The 16,316-nt window shown below is 40.4% G+C and overlaps 1 protein-coding gene across 1 annotated transcript in view; it reads right to left on the bottom strand.

Moving 5' to 3' along the window:
• Positions 1-1,854: 1,854 nt before the first annotated feature.
• Positions 1,855-16,316, bottom strand: part of LOC126188581 (pyruvate kinase-like) — a 58,465-nt gene continuing 44,003 nt past the window's right edge. The window contains exon 2 of the mRNA XM_049930183.1: positions 1,855-2,856. Coding sequence (XP_049786140.1) covers positions 1,855-2,856 — 1,002 coding nt within the window. The remainder of the gene's footprint in view (positions 2,857-16,316) is intronic.

Genomic DNA, 16,316 nt, shown 5'->3' with positions numbered 1-16,316 from the left:
CAGGATTTTCCGTTTTACACGAACTGGTTTGGAGATCCATGCAGAGTAATGGACAGACCCAAACTTCCATATGTCGATATTCCTGCGTCATAACCTGTACTCGTACACACATTATGTAATTTCTGTACAAGGGAACACATTTTAATTGAAAGTCGCCTCCTGGTATCGGTGGATAAATACGATATTGCGATGCCTGTGTTGCTAAGAACAACGATGCAATAATTAGTGTGCCCTGTCCTGCAGGAATGACGACATATCGAAGCATCTGGGCGTGAGTCGTGCAGCGATAGCCTCAGTAGTATAGGCGACCACTGGCGGAAAGCGTGAAATCTTGGTTCAAGTTCCGGTGCGGCACAAATTTACATTGTCGTCATTCTCTTCTGCAGCTGATGGTTGTTCGTATTTGCAACTGCGAATAGATATACAGGGTGGTCCATTGAGAGATCTCCGTGCCGGCATGTTCACAGGAGCTCAGTCCGTCAGTTCACCTCATGATGACGACATGTATGATCGCCGAAATACTGTGCCCGATGGACACTGTAGACCGGCAGTACACCCGTGGATATTTTGATTATGAATCTTTTAGTTGGACCACTTTTTTCGCTTTGTGACAGATGGCGCTGTAATAGTGACAAACGTATAACTACGTGGTATCACGTAACATTCCGCCAGTGCCGACGGTACTTGCTTCGTGATACATTACCCGTTCTAAAATTGACCATTTACCAATTGGGGAAAAGGTCGATATCGTGTTGATGTATGGCTATTGTGATCAAAGTGCCCAACGGGACCACCCTGTACAGTGAGAATACACCACGATTTCGTGGTGGTGTTGGCTTAAGTTATGTTGCATTCCACTGACATCTAATGTGAATCGGTCCTAAAGGGGGTAGAACGTGAAACGGGCCGACTTGGAGCAGGAGAGGCACCACAGGATATTTTAATTTGCACTATCTATAGTTTTACAAGTAAATTCATAAAACTTTGTCAGCATGACCAGGAAGGATTCAGGATTCACACTCGTAGCAACGGAAGTTCAAAAACATAACAAAATAATTTTTTTTTACATGTGAAATTTCATCATTTTTTCACGTACTATTGGCTGCATTTGTTGCTATAGGTACACTTTTCTTCATAAATAAGAGAGACTGTTCGATGAATTTTGCACAGCATACAAACCATACTTACAGGTGTCTAAAACTCTAGAATATATTTAATTTATGAAAAAATGAAGAGCTGTTACGTTTTAAACTTCATGTTCAGAAAAAAATCAAATTTTGTAGTTAATTATCTCAAATTTTACCGCAGTTTTTAATAGATTTGGAAAATTCTAGAGTTTCATAGACCTGTAAGTATGGTTTGTATGCTGTGCAAAATTCACCAAAGAATCTCTCTTACTTGGTGAAGAAAAATGTACCTATAGCAACAAATGCAGCCAACAGTAAGTGAAAAAATGATGAAATTTCATATCTAAAAAAAAGTTTATTTTGTTATGTTTTTGCACTTCCACTGTTATGAGTGTGAATCCTGAATCCTTCCTAGTCATGCTGACAAAGTTTTATGAATTTATTTGTAAAAGTGTAGACAGTAGAAAACAAAATGTCCTGTGGTGCCTCTCCTGCTCCAAGTCGGCCCGTTTGACGTCCTACCTCCCTTAAATGTTTAAAAGGTCTAATGTAGTAAAACCTTTGGAAAAAGTATGTGAAAATTATTATAAACTTTATATTTGCACATTTTCTAGTCGGGGGCACTTTACAATTACAATGGGTCACATAGAGTTTTACAATTGTCGTTAGGAGAGCTTAAAATTTTTCTACATTTTCGTATTCAGTGTGAGGTGTAATTTGTCAGTGTCTATTTCTCGTCACTGAGGGGCGGGGCGTACATGATGCGCACTTTGTTGGTATTCCCCGGACCCGGCCGCCAGCCGGAGACGAGCACGACCGCGTCCCCCTTGCCGACGATGCCCTGGGTGAGGCCGAACGAGAGGGCGTACTGGATGCGCAGGTCGGTGTCGCGCGGCCAGTCCTCGAGCGGCGGCGCCATGTACAGCAGCGGCAGGACGGCGCGCAGCACGTGCAGGCGGCGCGCCACGCCCGAGTTGCGCGTGACGGCGATGAGCGCGCACTGCGGCCGGAAGCGCGCGATGCAGCGCGCCGACCACCCCGTCACGGTGAGCACGACGATGGCGGTGGCGCGGCTGAGCAGGGCCGCCACGACGGCGGCGGCCGCGGCGGCCGTGGCGGGGTCTGCGGGCGGCGGCGCGGCGGCGGCGCGCAGCAGGTCGTGCGTCAGCTGGCGCTCCCACACCGCCGCCTCGGCCGCGCGGCACAGCGCCGCCACCTCGCGCAGGCTCTCCTCGGTCGCCTCCTCCAGCAGCAGCACGCAGTCCGCCCCGTCCTGCACGGCCGCCGCCACGTCGGCCCCCGTGCGCGCCGCGCACACCGCCGGCTTGCCCGCGATGTTGCACTTGGCGGCGATCAGCTTCTGCGCCAGCAGCGCCTTGTCCGGCGACATTTCCACGTGTGCCGCGCCGCACCCTATCGCGATGCCGTCCGCTTCGCTGAGAATTTCGTCGATGTTCTCTACCGCCTCCTCGCTCTCCACTTTGGCCACGATGAGTATCTCGTAGCCTTTCTCTCCGAGCTCCGCCCGCAGTTTCCTGACGGTCTCCGCATTGCGTACGGAGCCCGCAAATATTATGTCGACGCCCTGTTCGACACCGAACTGGAGGTTGCGGCGATCCCTTTCCGTTACGGCGGGTAAGTCGAGGGTCACGCCGGGCAGATTTACACTCTTGAAACTTGCCAACGCGCCGCCCTTCATTACTTCGCATATTACACTTTTCCTCTTCACCTGTTAAATTATGAAACAAAAGCCATTTGTAAGTGAAGGAGGGCTAGTAATGTCGGTTTTAAACGAGCGACTTTCTCGTCACAATCGACTATTGGTGACGGGTGCGTTTAGGACGGCCAACGTGTTCGTGGTTTTAAGGGAGACGGCCAAAATCTGACTACGATTTTAAGAGAGGTTGAAACGTCTCTGTGAAGTCGTTTCGTAAGACGCTTGTCGAATTCGGTACAACCTATTCATTTTACTACCTGATTTTAGCTCAATTCGTGACCTCTTCCAGAAAGACTGAGCACTCAAATAAGGCCTATTGATTGTTATATGCGTGTTTTAATGTGGGTTTCGGTTTTGTTTTGTGGGAATCGCTGAATTGGTCATCGTCTGCTGGGAGCTGACGATGTTGCTTCAGGTTCAAAGGAGACCACAGGATGACCAACTTAGGTTCAAAATGGTTCAAATGGCTCTGAGCACTATACGTCTTAACTTCTGAGGTCATCAGTCGCCTAGAACTTAGAACTAATTAAACCTAACTAACCTAAGGACATCACACACATCCATGCCCGAGGCAGGATTCGAACCTGCGACCGCAGCAGTCGCGCGGTTCCGGACTGAGCGCCTAGAACCGCTCGTCCACCGTGGCCGGCCGTTATGTTTAACTGGTGAAATACTTAAGAACTTTAGCTTATCTGAAGCGTGTAAAGCGAGCTATTTTTTTAATGATTTTTAATCTTATATTTTGTTGAAATTGCTTTTGTCTTTGTGTGTCGATTTCGTGCCACGTGTTTGGTAATCAATGACCCATCTGGTTCACCACGGCACCGCAATAGGCTTTATTTTAACAGTTTGCTTCATTAATGAGCTACAATTTCTGCAAGAATATCTGTTCTTTCGTGCGCTTTCTACAAAGCAGCACAACAGTTTGAGTCAGAATGCACCACGTGCTCTAGTTCGGCCGTTTGCAAGCAGCAGACGCAGTTAGTATGTTAAATAATTATCGCACAGCCTTGTGTATTGGTTAAACCTCTGTCCAGAATAGAGCGTGCGTAGAATCGTAATGCAAATCTCACTTAGATATTTTTATGGTATTAATGCAAAGGAGATGATAGTACAATTGTCTCCCACCCCCGTCTTCTGTGTTTCTTCTTGCTGTAGTTCAATTGTGCTCTGTTTCATTCTCACGTAATTCTTACTTAAATATTTCGATTCAGGCACCAATTATGTGTAGTTAGGATGTGCAATCAAATATTTAGTTACAATAAATAATTTACGTGAAAGATAAATTCTTTGGTGTCGATCTTACCCCCTTACTCTGATTTCCATTCCTGAATTAATCAAGTTGCTTCATACACGACATGGAGTGCTATTTATCTGGCTGCTTAAAGAAATTTGCGTACTTGTAATTAAATTATTAAAGTAATTAAACTAATAATTTTCCAGCTCCGTTTTTTCTAAATGGTTAGGAAGGGCTTGGGCTGGTGGCGACCCTGAATTGCTGAATTTTTATCATTATTTGTGTGAGAGAAGCAGCTAGGAATGCGACATAACGTATATCGCTTGATGAGCAACGTCATAAACATAGTAATACGTGACAAGGTTTAAGGAAGATATGATCGCAATAAATATCAGTTGCACACTACATGGCATTTTGTTGGAATTGGTGATGATGGAGGGGTAAACATAGGCTACCGCAGATAAAAGTTGCCCATGTAAGGATAAAGGAAATGCAGTGAAATTACAGAAATGAAGAGCTGAAATGGACTTACCATTTACTTACAGTGAAAAATACATTGATAGAAGACGTTGTAAGTGACCTCCTGCAACGTTAATACATAGCTGTGCACCTCTAAACGTATTCAGATATACCCGGCGTAAAGTTCGGAGATTGATGGCGGCAATTTCACCGCTGAAGTTGTATTTCAGTCTGTGTATTATGTGTGGATTTGTTTCATAGACCTTGCTCTTCAAGTGTGCCCACACAAAAAGAATCACATGTTGTTAGATCCGCAAACGTAGTAGCCATAAACGTTTGCTTATAGTTCGTTCCTAAGTGATGACATCATGGACTCATTGCAGGGGTACCTTAGAGGTGTGGCATGTTGCCCCAACTTGTGGAAGAAGCAGTACTGTTTTTCATATTCAGTGAGCTGAGCACAAAATGTACAAATATTGCCTTATATGCAACCATCTTCAGGGTAGTGTCAAAACATATCGGTCCAATGATGCACATTCCTATTACGCCACACCAAACGCCGTTTTTTCATCATGGTGTGGTCGCTGACACACTGTTAGGGTTCAAAGTTGGCCAGAATTTCGTGTTCTGCGAATTCACATAACTGGGAAGATGAAACCATGCTTCATCACTCATGATGTAATGGAAAGTGTTAAAAAAAAAAAGAACATCGTTGATGTTATTGAAAAGCCATGTGCAGTAATCAACACGTTTCTGACTGCCATCCTCCCATAATTGTTGCACAACCACCACACGACAAGGCTTCAAATTAAGACTTCTCGATATCCTCTGGCAACTCCTACATAAAGCGCCTGTTGGGCTGGTTTACATGCAGACTTCTTTGGGCTCTTGAGTAATTCTTCGGCGAATGTCTGCAGTAACTTCTGGTACGCAAACTGAAGGAATTCTTTGTTGTTTTACATTTTGTACAGATCTTTAGATGAACTAATTTTTATACTGGCTGTGTATTGTTCACTTTTCTGGTTGTCCTCTTACCTGGTTGCTTGAATCCGAGAATTTCGCGAGTTTCCTTAATCGAACCTGTTTTCACACATGTTCCCACACTTTCAATTTTTTCTTCTGTCGAGAAAGTCATTTTGCAGACCACAAATAGAAACGTCCAACTTCACTGATGAAATAAACTCAAATGCTAACTATCGATTATTGCATAAAACTGTCCATTGTTGTAGCTGTTTACTCTATTCCAGAGGTCGAAATATTGCACTTGCATTCAAAAGGGAGGTGGACAACTTTTAACTATACCACTATCTGTAAAAATATTGGCATCTTTTGGTTGTATGTATTGTATTGTATGTTAACCGGGAACCTAAAAACGACGGAGAGGCTCTGTCCCCGCCGCAGCTGCAGTGGTCTACAACCCCACCACAACTACCGCAGTCCACTTCACTGCTCCACCGCCCCACACCGAACCCAGGCGTTCTACAGTGATATCAACAAACTGGTATCTTAGGAGGAATGTGTTCGTCGACAGAATGACTATGTTGAAAAATAAATATGTAGACATGAAGGATAAAGATGGAGAATGTTATTTGTTTTATTTGAAATTCTTTAGGATTTTTAACACATAATATTAAGAGGCATCACTTTTCAGTACATCCTTGAATTTTCTCAAGAAAAGAAATGTCGAGTTTTGAAATGTTTGGACGACACTTTTCCTTCTCTTTCAGTTCTCAGCCAATTACGATAAGACATTTGTCAAGAACATCTACTGCGAATTTGACTTTGGTCATTAATAAAACCTCATGACAATGCTAAACCTTTAATTCTATTACTACATTCGATTTTTTAAAAGTATTGCCTCTTTTAACTTACATGTTTCAGTACTAAACTACACAGCAGACAGTCTCACAACACGCAATATGTTGCCGCCATCAGGCAAACATAAACAACTAGTTGTGATAGGGGCGACACAATAGACATGAGTTGTCGACTGAGATGAGAAAGTCGCTCATGTAAAATAGGATACCATATCAACATTGAGGCCATGAGTAGACCTAGACATTTTAAAAGTACAAATATGACAAAAAATATTTTAAGTAAGAGACAGTAGGTTGGGGGGAATAGTGGGCTTTATTGAAGGTAGAAATGTCTGAAGCTGTGCCAGTTCAATATGGAAAAAATTCTTATAAATAATACATATTAAAAGTACAATACAAAAAGCAAATTAACCTAACAATGAAATGTAATAAATTTCAGTAGTGAATCAAAAAACCTTTAGGATCATGTCACAGAACTCAATGATCTAATTCTTCCGTACATAGATTCTAAGTTTGAATGGTTTTGCCCCTTATGAACTGAAGCCGACCTGTGACCAGATGTTCGTCAGTAGAAAAGTAACTTTTCACATCAGTTGTTTTCAATTTGAAATCTAAGCTGCTGTTCACTGTGACAGTATCCACATCAGGGTTTTTGGCTAAGCTACACTCGTATTTTCGTTTTCTAATATCTGCCAGTGCTTAAAAGACTCATCCTAAAATTTTGTTATGGTTGTTGTTAGAGAAAAAAGTCATTGTGTGACGTAAAATTCATCTGGCCACTTCCCTTTCGTAATTCGTTTTATTTTTTTCAGTTTTCACAGCTGGAAAAGCAACTAGAATACTGCAAAACACCTTAAAATTTTTATTAACACATCTTATTTTAACAAGTAATGTTATGCAAAGATATAGGGGAGCTCTAAGAGCTTTGGTAATTTCTACACAGTTTGAAATTCTAGAAAGAATTATTGTTAGTACTTCGTCAATTCAAGATATATATTCATTCACATATGGGTAACCAGCTTTAATGGTTTAAAAACTAAAAACAAAATTGTAACAAGTTATATGTTTCAAATTACATTATGTAGACTTTAGATTGAAAAATCCAAGTAACAGATAAGAAACTTGGCCTCCAAGCAGCAGCCATACGTACAGCTGTGTATATTTTATCATGTCACGTCATATTTCAAGACATCCTTTATCGACATGTAGCATCATCCTACCATTTGTCTATTTTAGTTAAAAAGCAAATTAGCAGAAACACAAATTTCGCTTTACCTCTCTTTGGGAGCTCCACTGAAATATTCGATACCTGTATGATTTTATTGTTATTAATTGCATATTTCATAAAATACTCTGGACGGGAGCACCAGCTGATGTTCTACGTCTTTCATGTACGACTTAGGAAAGCACTTTTTTGCAGTACATATGTATTTTACAGATATGCTGATCTATAGTGATAAATTAATAATTTTATGGCATTTTCTGTAGTCACTGCACACTGAGGTAACAAAAGTCATGGGATACCTCCTAATATCATGCCAGATCTCCTTTTTCCCCTTTTTCCCAGTGTAACGTAGCAACTCGACGTGACATGATGTCAACAAGTACTTTGAAGTCCCTTGCACAAACAATGAGCCATGATGCATCTATTGCTATGTATAATAGTGAAAGTGTTGCCGGTGCAGGATTTTGTGCACGAACTGACCTCTCAATTTTGTGCCATAAATGTTCAATGGGATTCATGTCAGGTGATCTGGATAACCGAATAATTTGCTTGAATTGTCCATAATGTTCTTCCAACCAATTGTGGCTCAGTGACATGAAACACTGTCATCCTAAAAGTTCAGTCGTTGTTTGGGAACATAAAGTCAATGAAAAATATCTAACATGTCACCTCCCAATCTTGTGCCATAAATGTTCAATGGGATTCATGTCGGGCGGCCTGAATGGTTCCAAGTAGCCGAACATATACATTTCCAGCCAACGATAAGTTCAGTTGGATCAGAGGAACTAGTCAGTTCCACATAAACACAGACCACACCATTATGGATCCACCACCAGCTTGCACAGTACCTTGTCGACAACTTGGGTCCATGGCTCCGTAGGGTCTATGCCACACTTGAACCCTACCATCAATTCTTACCAACTGAAATCGGGACTAATCTGACCAGACCACGATTTACCAGTCGTCTAGGTTTCAATAGATACGGACACGAGCCCAGGAGAGGCGCTGCAGGCTATGTCGTGTTGTTAGCAAAGACACTCACATCGATGTATGAAGGTAGCATCTGTTCCCAAAAGATGTTGATGACAGTGCAGCTTCTCTAGAATGAAATGATAATTAATTCAACACCCTAGCTGCAAACAGGCATTGATATATATCATTGGGGACATGTTGAAAACGTGTGCCCCCAACGGGTTTCGAATCCGGGAACTCCTGCTTATATGGCAGACGCTCTGTCCATCTGAACCACCGAGGGCACAGAGGATGGTGCGCCTACAGGGACTTATCCCTTGTACACTCCCCATGAGACCCACATTCCCAACATGTCCACACCACTACATTCGTAGTGCACCTAATAGATGTTTGCCCATCGCACTCATTACTCATGGCAGATTAATCTACCAAGTCCAGTACGAGTTGGAGCATAGCGTGTGCATTTGCACAAGAAGGTCAATGGCTGGGTAGCCATATTTTAACTATATATGACAGTAGTACCTGTTCCCGAAAGAACAGATACCATTAGGCACACTACGAATGTAGTGGTGTGGACATGTTGGGAATGTGGTTCTCACAGGGAGCGTGCAAGGGATAAGTCCCTTCAGGCGCACTATCCTCTGTGCCCTCGGTGGCTCAGATGGATGAAGCGTATGCCATGTAAGGAGATCCCGGGTTCGAGTCCAGACTAACGCCAAATTTCACCGCACTGTCCTAAAGGATACGCTCGTCGTACGCCACACAATGATTTCTATGGTCTGTTACCATTGACAACTCTATACAGACGCCGCTGGTCTCGGTCGTTAAGGCGAAGCCATCGATCACTACATTGTCTGTAACGAAAAGTAATGCCTGAAATTTGGTATTCTCGGCGCTCTCTTGACACTGTGGATCTCGGAATACTGAATTCGCTAACGATTTCCGAAACGGAATGTCCATGCATCTAGTTCCAACTACCACTCTGCGTTCAAAGTTTGTTAATTCCAGTCGTGTGGCTGTAAATACATCGAAACCTTATCACACGAATCACCTGACTACAAATGACAGCTCCACAAATGCCCTGCCTTTTAAACCTTGTGTACATGATACCACCGGCATCTGTATATGTGCATACCGCTATCCGATGACTTTTGTCACCTTAGTGTACAGTTAATGTGTTTATGCTTGGGTATTGTTATTATTGTTAGAGACGTTAATCCAGTGCTGGCCGAGCTGCTGGGTCAGGACATGCAGGTATTCTGCATCGTACTCAGCAGCAGTAGCAGCAGTTACTTTACACAGAGTGTCTTCACAACCTAGTGTGCCTGGTGTCTTTTATCTACTCAATGCCACATTGCATCAGCAACAGTCACTTCCGCAACTACCATAGCTCCCCGAGTCGCAGGCAAGCCCAAGAGTGATCCTTCTCACTAACACATGTAACATGACAGCGAGTGCGTCTACATGCGTTAATGTGGGCCTATCACCTTACTGTGACTTTGACGTGGTAACAGAAGTGGAAAACACACAACGCATTGGTGCTAAAGATCAATATTCAGAGTAAGAGTGGGACTGTATTTGTGATATGGTGGAATCTATAGATAAGAAGATGATGGACGAGTATGAGTCATCTCATACACCGATTGTCATTCACATGCTTGGTCTTAAGGTATCTATAGTTGACATGTATGGCGGGGCAATGCTGGAATTAAATACATGGAACACGAAGATATATCTAAAACATTCGAGTGTTGTTAAACTTAAAAACCTGTATTATACATTTTCAGTTGCCACAGACACATTCTGCTACTGGCACCTATATGTAAGAAGGGCATGTTACGAATTTGTTGCGTATCTGCACAATAGCAGCGTAAATATGGAACAAGTAGAGAAATGTATCGATGTTTGTATTCCTTCTGTAGCAAAGTGTGGAAGTGTCGAACCGGGCAAGTGTGTAGAGGCTGAGTTTACAAACGGTATTCCAGTGTATGTATTTGCGCCTGTTGGATTCAGTGCAATACGGACTGAATTTAAGGATTATACACTGACGTGCGAGTATAGATTTAAGTGACAGGAAAACATTTCTGAAAGTTCAAAAATGGTTCAAATGGCTCTGAGCACTATGCGACTTAACTTCTGAGGTCATCAGTCGCCTAGAACTTAGAACTAATTAAACCTAACTAACCTAAGGACATCACACACATCCATGTCCGAGGCAGGATTCGAACCTGCGACCGTAGCAGTCTCACGGTTCCGGACTGAGCGCCTAGAACCACTAGACCACCGTGGCCGGCATCCCTGAAAGTATTTTTATTGAGTGTAGCCATGTATGGAAATGAAACATGGACGATAAATAGTATGGACAAGAGGAGAATAGAAGCTTTCGAAATTTGGTGCTACATAAAAATGCTGAAGATTAGATGGGTAGATCAGATAACTAATGAGGAGATATTGAATAGAATTGGGTGGAAGAGAAATTTGTGGCACAACTTAACTAGAAGAAGGGATCGGTTGGTAGGACATGTTCTGAGGCATCAACGCATCACAAAGGGTATAAAACTCGTAGAGGGAGACCAAGAGATGACTACACTAAGCAGATTCAGAAGGATGTAGGTTGCAATAGGTACTGGGAGATGACGAATCTTGCACAGGATAGAGTACCATGGAGAGCTGCATCAAACCAGTCTCTGGACTGAAGACCACAACAACAACGACAACACTGATGTAATGAAAGTCATGGGATAGCGATGTGCACAAAGACGGATTCAGGGGGGGTCGGGGGTTGGAACGGAGCATGTACTCTTCCCCCAGACAGGCTGAAAAAAGAAAGTGAGAAAAAGAGAGAGAGTTTTTATTTTGAAATTGAAGACTAGAAATTCAAAAAGGGCTAAGTACCAAAATGAATGTTCCGAGATACTGAAAGAAAACCAATTTATTCTGTATATAATGCCTTGATACAAATAATAACATCCGTGTGTCACACTGTAGGCAGCTGTAACATGGTATGTAACTCAGAGACTTAACTGAACAACTAGTACGCCATTAGCATCACAAAGAAAATGACGATTTGGAAAATGGTTCAGTCCATTGTCCTTGTGTTGTTTTTGCAATGATTACAACAGCACTATGATGCAGAATGAGAGAACTAAATACCATCTTGTGACATTTTACATGAATTTAACCACAAACGTCCTAGTAAAACTTCCTGTGTTCTTCAGGTAAATATGGCGGTTGTCATCTCGCTTTAGTTACATATTTTGGAAATCAGAGACCAATTTGCCCACCTTCAGGAGATCGAATACTGCCTGCTCCTGTAGCCTGTTACAGATTCTTTGTATTTTGACCCCCCAGGGCTATTTTTAGAATCCACTATGCTGTTGATCACAAGAGTTTGTTGGTAATCTAGTTTTCTGCTACTGTGTAAAAGTCAAGAAAGTGCGACTCATGTATTTCCAGAACTTTGAATGGCTTTGCATGATGTGATGAAGTCACTAACTTCATTAGATGGCATAAAAAACATAATTCCAGCTTATTACATCAGCATAAACAGCTATTGGTTAAGAATTTTCAACAGACAGCAGATATTTTAACTCTACCCAATTTTAACTCAGTCAATGTGAAATGTCAGCTATCTTCATTGCATCAAAATATTCGAGGACTGAGAAATAAAATTAATGAATTAACTATCTGCATAGATGAATTAAAGTCATCAAACCCAATTGACATTATCTGCCTCTCTGAACATCATGTGACCACTGGTATAGAACTTTTAAGTGTTTCAGGATTTAGGTTAGCATCTCACTTTTGTAGATCAGAAATGGAGAAAGGAGGAGTTACCACATTCATCAGGATCTGTCATAAATTTAAGAAAATAGACATTCATAAATTTTGCCTAGAACATCATATGGAAGCATGTGCAACAGAATTAGAATTTCAGAAACAATAATTCATTATATTAAGTGTATATCGAGCTCCTGCAGGTGCAGTTGTAAACCACCTTGAAGCTGTACTTGCCCATTTAACAACCAAAAACAAAGAAATAGTGATTGCTGGTGATTTCAATGTAGATTTCCTTAAAGACTCTCCCAATAACAACTTATTTGAATTAGTAACACTATCATTCAACTTAATTCCTACTGTAAAGTTCCCCACTAGGGTAGCCACTTGCTCACAAACAGCCATTGATAATATCTTTATAGAAACGTCCAATGGACAAAATTATATTACAAAACCCGTAGTCAATGGCCTCTCAGACCATGACATGCAGTTCCTTCTGTTAAGTTCTGAACAGGATATAAAATCTGTTAAATCTGAGTTCAAGAGGGTAATCAATTAGCCAAAAATTGATTAGTTTAGGACACTCCTCAGAGACATTCACTGGACTGATGTTTACAGTGCTCGTGGCATGTTTGAAAGATATAACACTTTTGCTAATAAAGTGCTTACCTTATTCGAACACTGTTTTCCCCAAAACGTACCAAGGTTAGAGCCAAGTCTACAAAGAAGTCATGGGTTACTCAAGGAATAGTGGTATCTTGTAAAACAAAAAGAAAACTGTATCTGTCAATCCGAAACAGTTCCAATGTTAATGCTATAGCACATTACAAGAAATACTGCAAAATATTAAATACTGTAATATGGATGTCAAAGCAAATATATTACAAGGAAAAGATAGTCATATCAGATAACAAAATAAAGACAATATGGGATATAGTCAAGGAGGAGACCGGTAGAACCAGACATGAAGAGGAACAAATAGCATTAAGAGTAAATGATACATTGGTGACAGATGTGTATAGTGTTGCAGAACTTTTTAACAAACATTTTATAACTGTTACTGAAAAGATGGGGTTGTCAGGTTCGGTAGATGCTGCTATGGATTACCTCAGACCAGACATTTCAAGTAACTTCCATAATATGAATTTGGCCCTCACTACCCCAACAGAAATAATGTCCATCATAAAATCTTTAAAATCAAAAACATCTAACGGGTATGATGAAATATCAACAATGTTAATTAAAGAATGATTCTGAGCTAAGTAACATATTAAGCTATCTGTGTAACCAGTCACTTATCAGTGGAATATTTCCTGCGTGGTTGAAATATGCTGAAGTTAAGCCACTGTTTAAAAGTGAAGATAAAGAAATAGCATCAAATTTCCGTCCAATTTCATTGTTGCCAGCATTCTCAAAAATTTTAGAAAAATTAATGTACAGTTGGCTTTATAACCATCTTATCTCAAATAACATACTGTCAAAGTCACAGTTTGGATTTCTAAAAGGTTCTGATAATGAGAAGGCTATCTACACTTACAGTGAAAATGTGCTTCATTCATTAGACAAAAAATTGCAGGCAACTGGTATATTTCGTGATCTGTCAAAGGCATTTGACTGTGTAAATCACAATATCCTTTTAAGTAAATTAGAATATTATAGTTTAACAGGAAATGCTGCAAAATGGTTCAAATCTTATATCTCTGGCAGGAAACAAAGGGTGTTATTAGGAAAGAGACATGTATCAAGCTATCAGGCATCATCCAACTGGGAACTAATTACATGTGGGGTCCCACAAGGTTCCATTTTGGGGCCCTTACTTTTTCTTGTGTATATCAATGACCTTTCATCAGTAACATTACCAGATGCCAAGTTCGTTTTGTTTGCCGATGATACAAACATTGCAATAAATAACAAATCAAGTGTAGTCTTAGAAAGATCAGCTAATAAAATATTTGTGGACGTTAATCACTGGTTCCTAGCCAGTTCTTTGTCACTAAACTTTGAAAAAACACACTACATGCAGTTTAGAACTTGTAAGGGGTGTCCCAAGAGTATATGGCAAACATATGATGACAAGAAGATAGAAGAAGTGGACAGTGTTAAATTCTTGGGATTACAGCTTGATAATAAATTCAACTGGGAGGAGCACACCATAGAACTGCTGAAGCATCTTAACAAATCTCTGTTTGCAATGCGAATTTTGTCAGACATAAAAATGAAAAAGCTGGCATACTATACTTACTTTCATTCCATAATGTCATATGGGATTATTTTTTGGGGTAATTCATCAAGCCAAGCTAAAGTTTTCCGGGCATAAAAACGTGCAGTAAGAGTTATATGTGGTGTAAACTCAAGAACGTCCTGCAGAAGCCTGTTTAGGGAACTGGGAATACTAACTACTACTTCCCAATATATTTATTCCTTAATGAAATTTGTCATTAAAAATATATCACTTTTTCAAACCAACAGCTCAATTCATGGAATCAATACTAGAAATAGGAATAATCTTCACAAGAATTTAAAGTCAGGTAGTCTTGTACAAAAAGGTGTGCATTATTCAGGAACACACATTTTCAATAACTTGCCTGCAGCCATAAAAAGCTTAACAAGCAATGAAATTCAGTTTAAGAGAAGCCTAAAGGATTTATTGGTGGCCAACTCCTTCTACTCCATTGAAGAATTTATCAGTAAAACCAACTGATTTGTATATATATATATATATATATATATATATATATATATATATATATATATACTTCTGCACAATTTCAGTGCAGTAATGTGTTCATTGTAAATATGTGTGTGTATGTGTGTGTGTGTGTGTGTGTGTGTGTGTGTGTGTGTGTGTAAGTACAATCCATCTTCTGCACCATTTCAGTGCAGTAATGTGTTCATTGTAAATAAGTATTATAGTAGTTGTATTACATGTTTATTACCTTATAAATGAATAAATAAACTTCTTTATTTTAAATTCAGTGCATTGTTGTTGTTGTCGTGGTCTTCAGTCTTGAGACTGGTTTGATGCAGCTCTCCATGCTACTCTATCCTGTGCAGGTTGTAAGAGGTCCGAGCAGATGTAATTTCGATGTATTGCTCATGTGCTGCCTGCGATATGCAAGGTATAAGAGAATCGCTGACCAGAGAGCAGTGTTGACTGAGTAGGAACTGTGTAGCTGTAGCAGTAAGTTGTTGCTAGTGGCTAGTCTGCAGTCTGCTCTGGTCTGGTATGGTGTATCGTGTTGGCTGGCCGGTCGCGGTGCAGCGATGCCGGAGCCTGAGCATTATTGTATAAGGTAAAAAGCAGCGTCGCGCATATCTAGTAATGTTATCTGAACTCCCATGTAAATGTTTTGAAAATGTCCTAATAATAATTTTTGTTATATAAAGTAATTTTTTAATAAGCATTCATTTCAATTTAAAAAATTTACTAATTTCTCCAATCCATGATCATTCCGATTGTTGCAATAGAAAAATCAGTTGCTTCCTTTCATAAATGACAAATCTATCGGCCAGCATTGCACAGAGCTGTACCGGAAAAAATTTATTTAAGAGCAGATATATTCGGCAATTTTATTGAGGTAAGAATTTTTCCTTTTTTATTCAGAATGATCTTACAGGGCCATGACGCAGCACTGCTGTCGTCCAAAATTTACCAGGTTAAATTCAGAGTGAATTATTGAAAAGTCATAACTGAGCGATAATTTAATTGAGAGGTTAATTACATTGTTTTATTAGCAGGTTACTGAATTTATTTTTTATTATCAGGTTTAGGAATTTTTCTGTTTCGAGCTTACATTAAATGAGAAAAGAATTTTGTGGGTACATTAAATGGGAAAGAAATTTTGTGTAGAGGTTAAATGTGAATGAATTTCTGTAGGGAGGTTACAAATGTGAAAGAAAGAATTTTGTGTGGAGGTTACACTTGGCGACAATCGGCCAGGATCGTATTTCTTTTTGAATCTCTGAGAAGTAGTCATATATCTGC

The sequence above is a fragment of the Schistocerca cancellata genome, chromosome 5 (genome assembly GCF_023864275.1).
Source record: "Schistocerca cancellata isolate TAMUIC-IGC-003103 chromosome 5, iqSchCanc2.1, whole genome shotgun sequence".
NCBI classification, from domain to species: Eukaryota; Metazoa; Arthropoda; class Insecta; order Orthoptera; family Acrididae; genus Schistocerca; species Schistocerca cancellata.
This window is presented reverse-complemented; position numbering and strand designations above follow the sequence as displayed.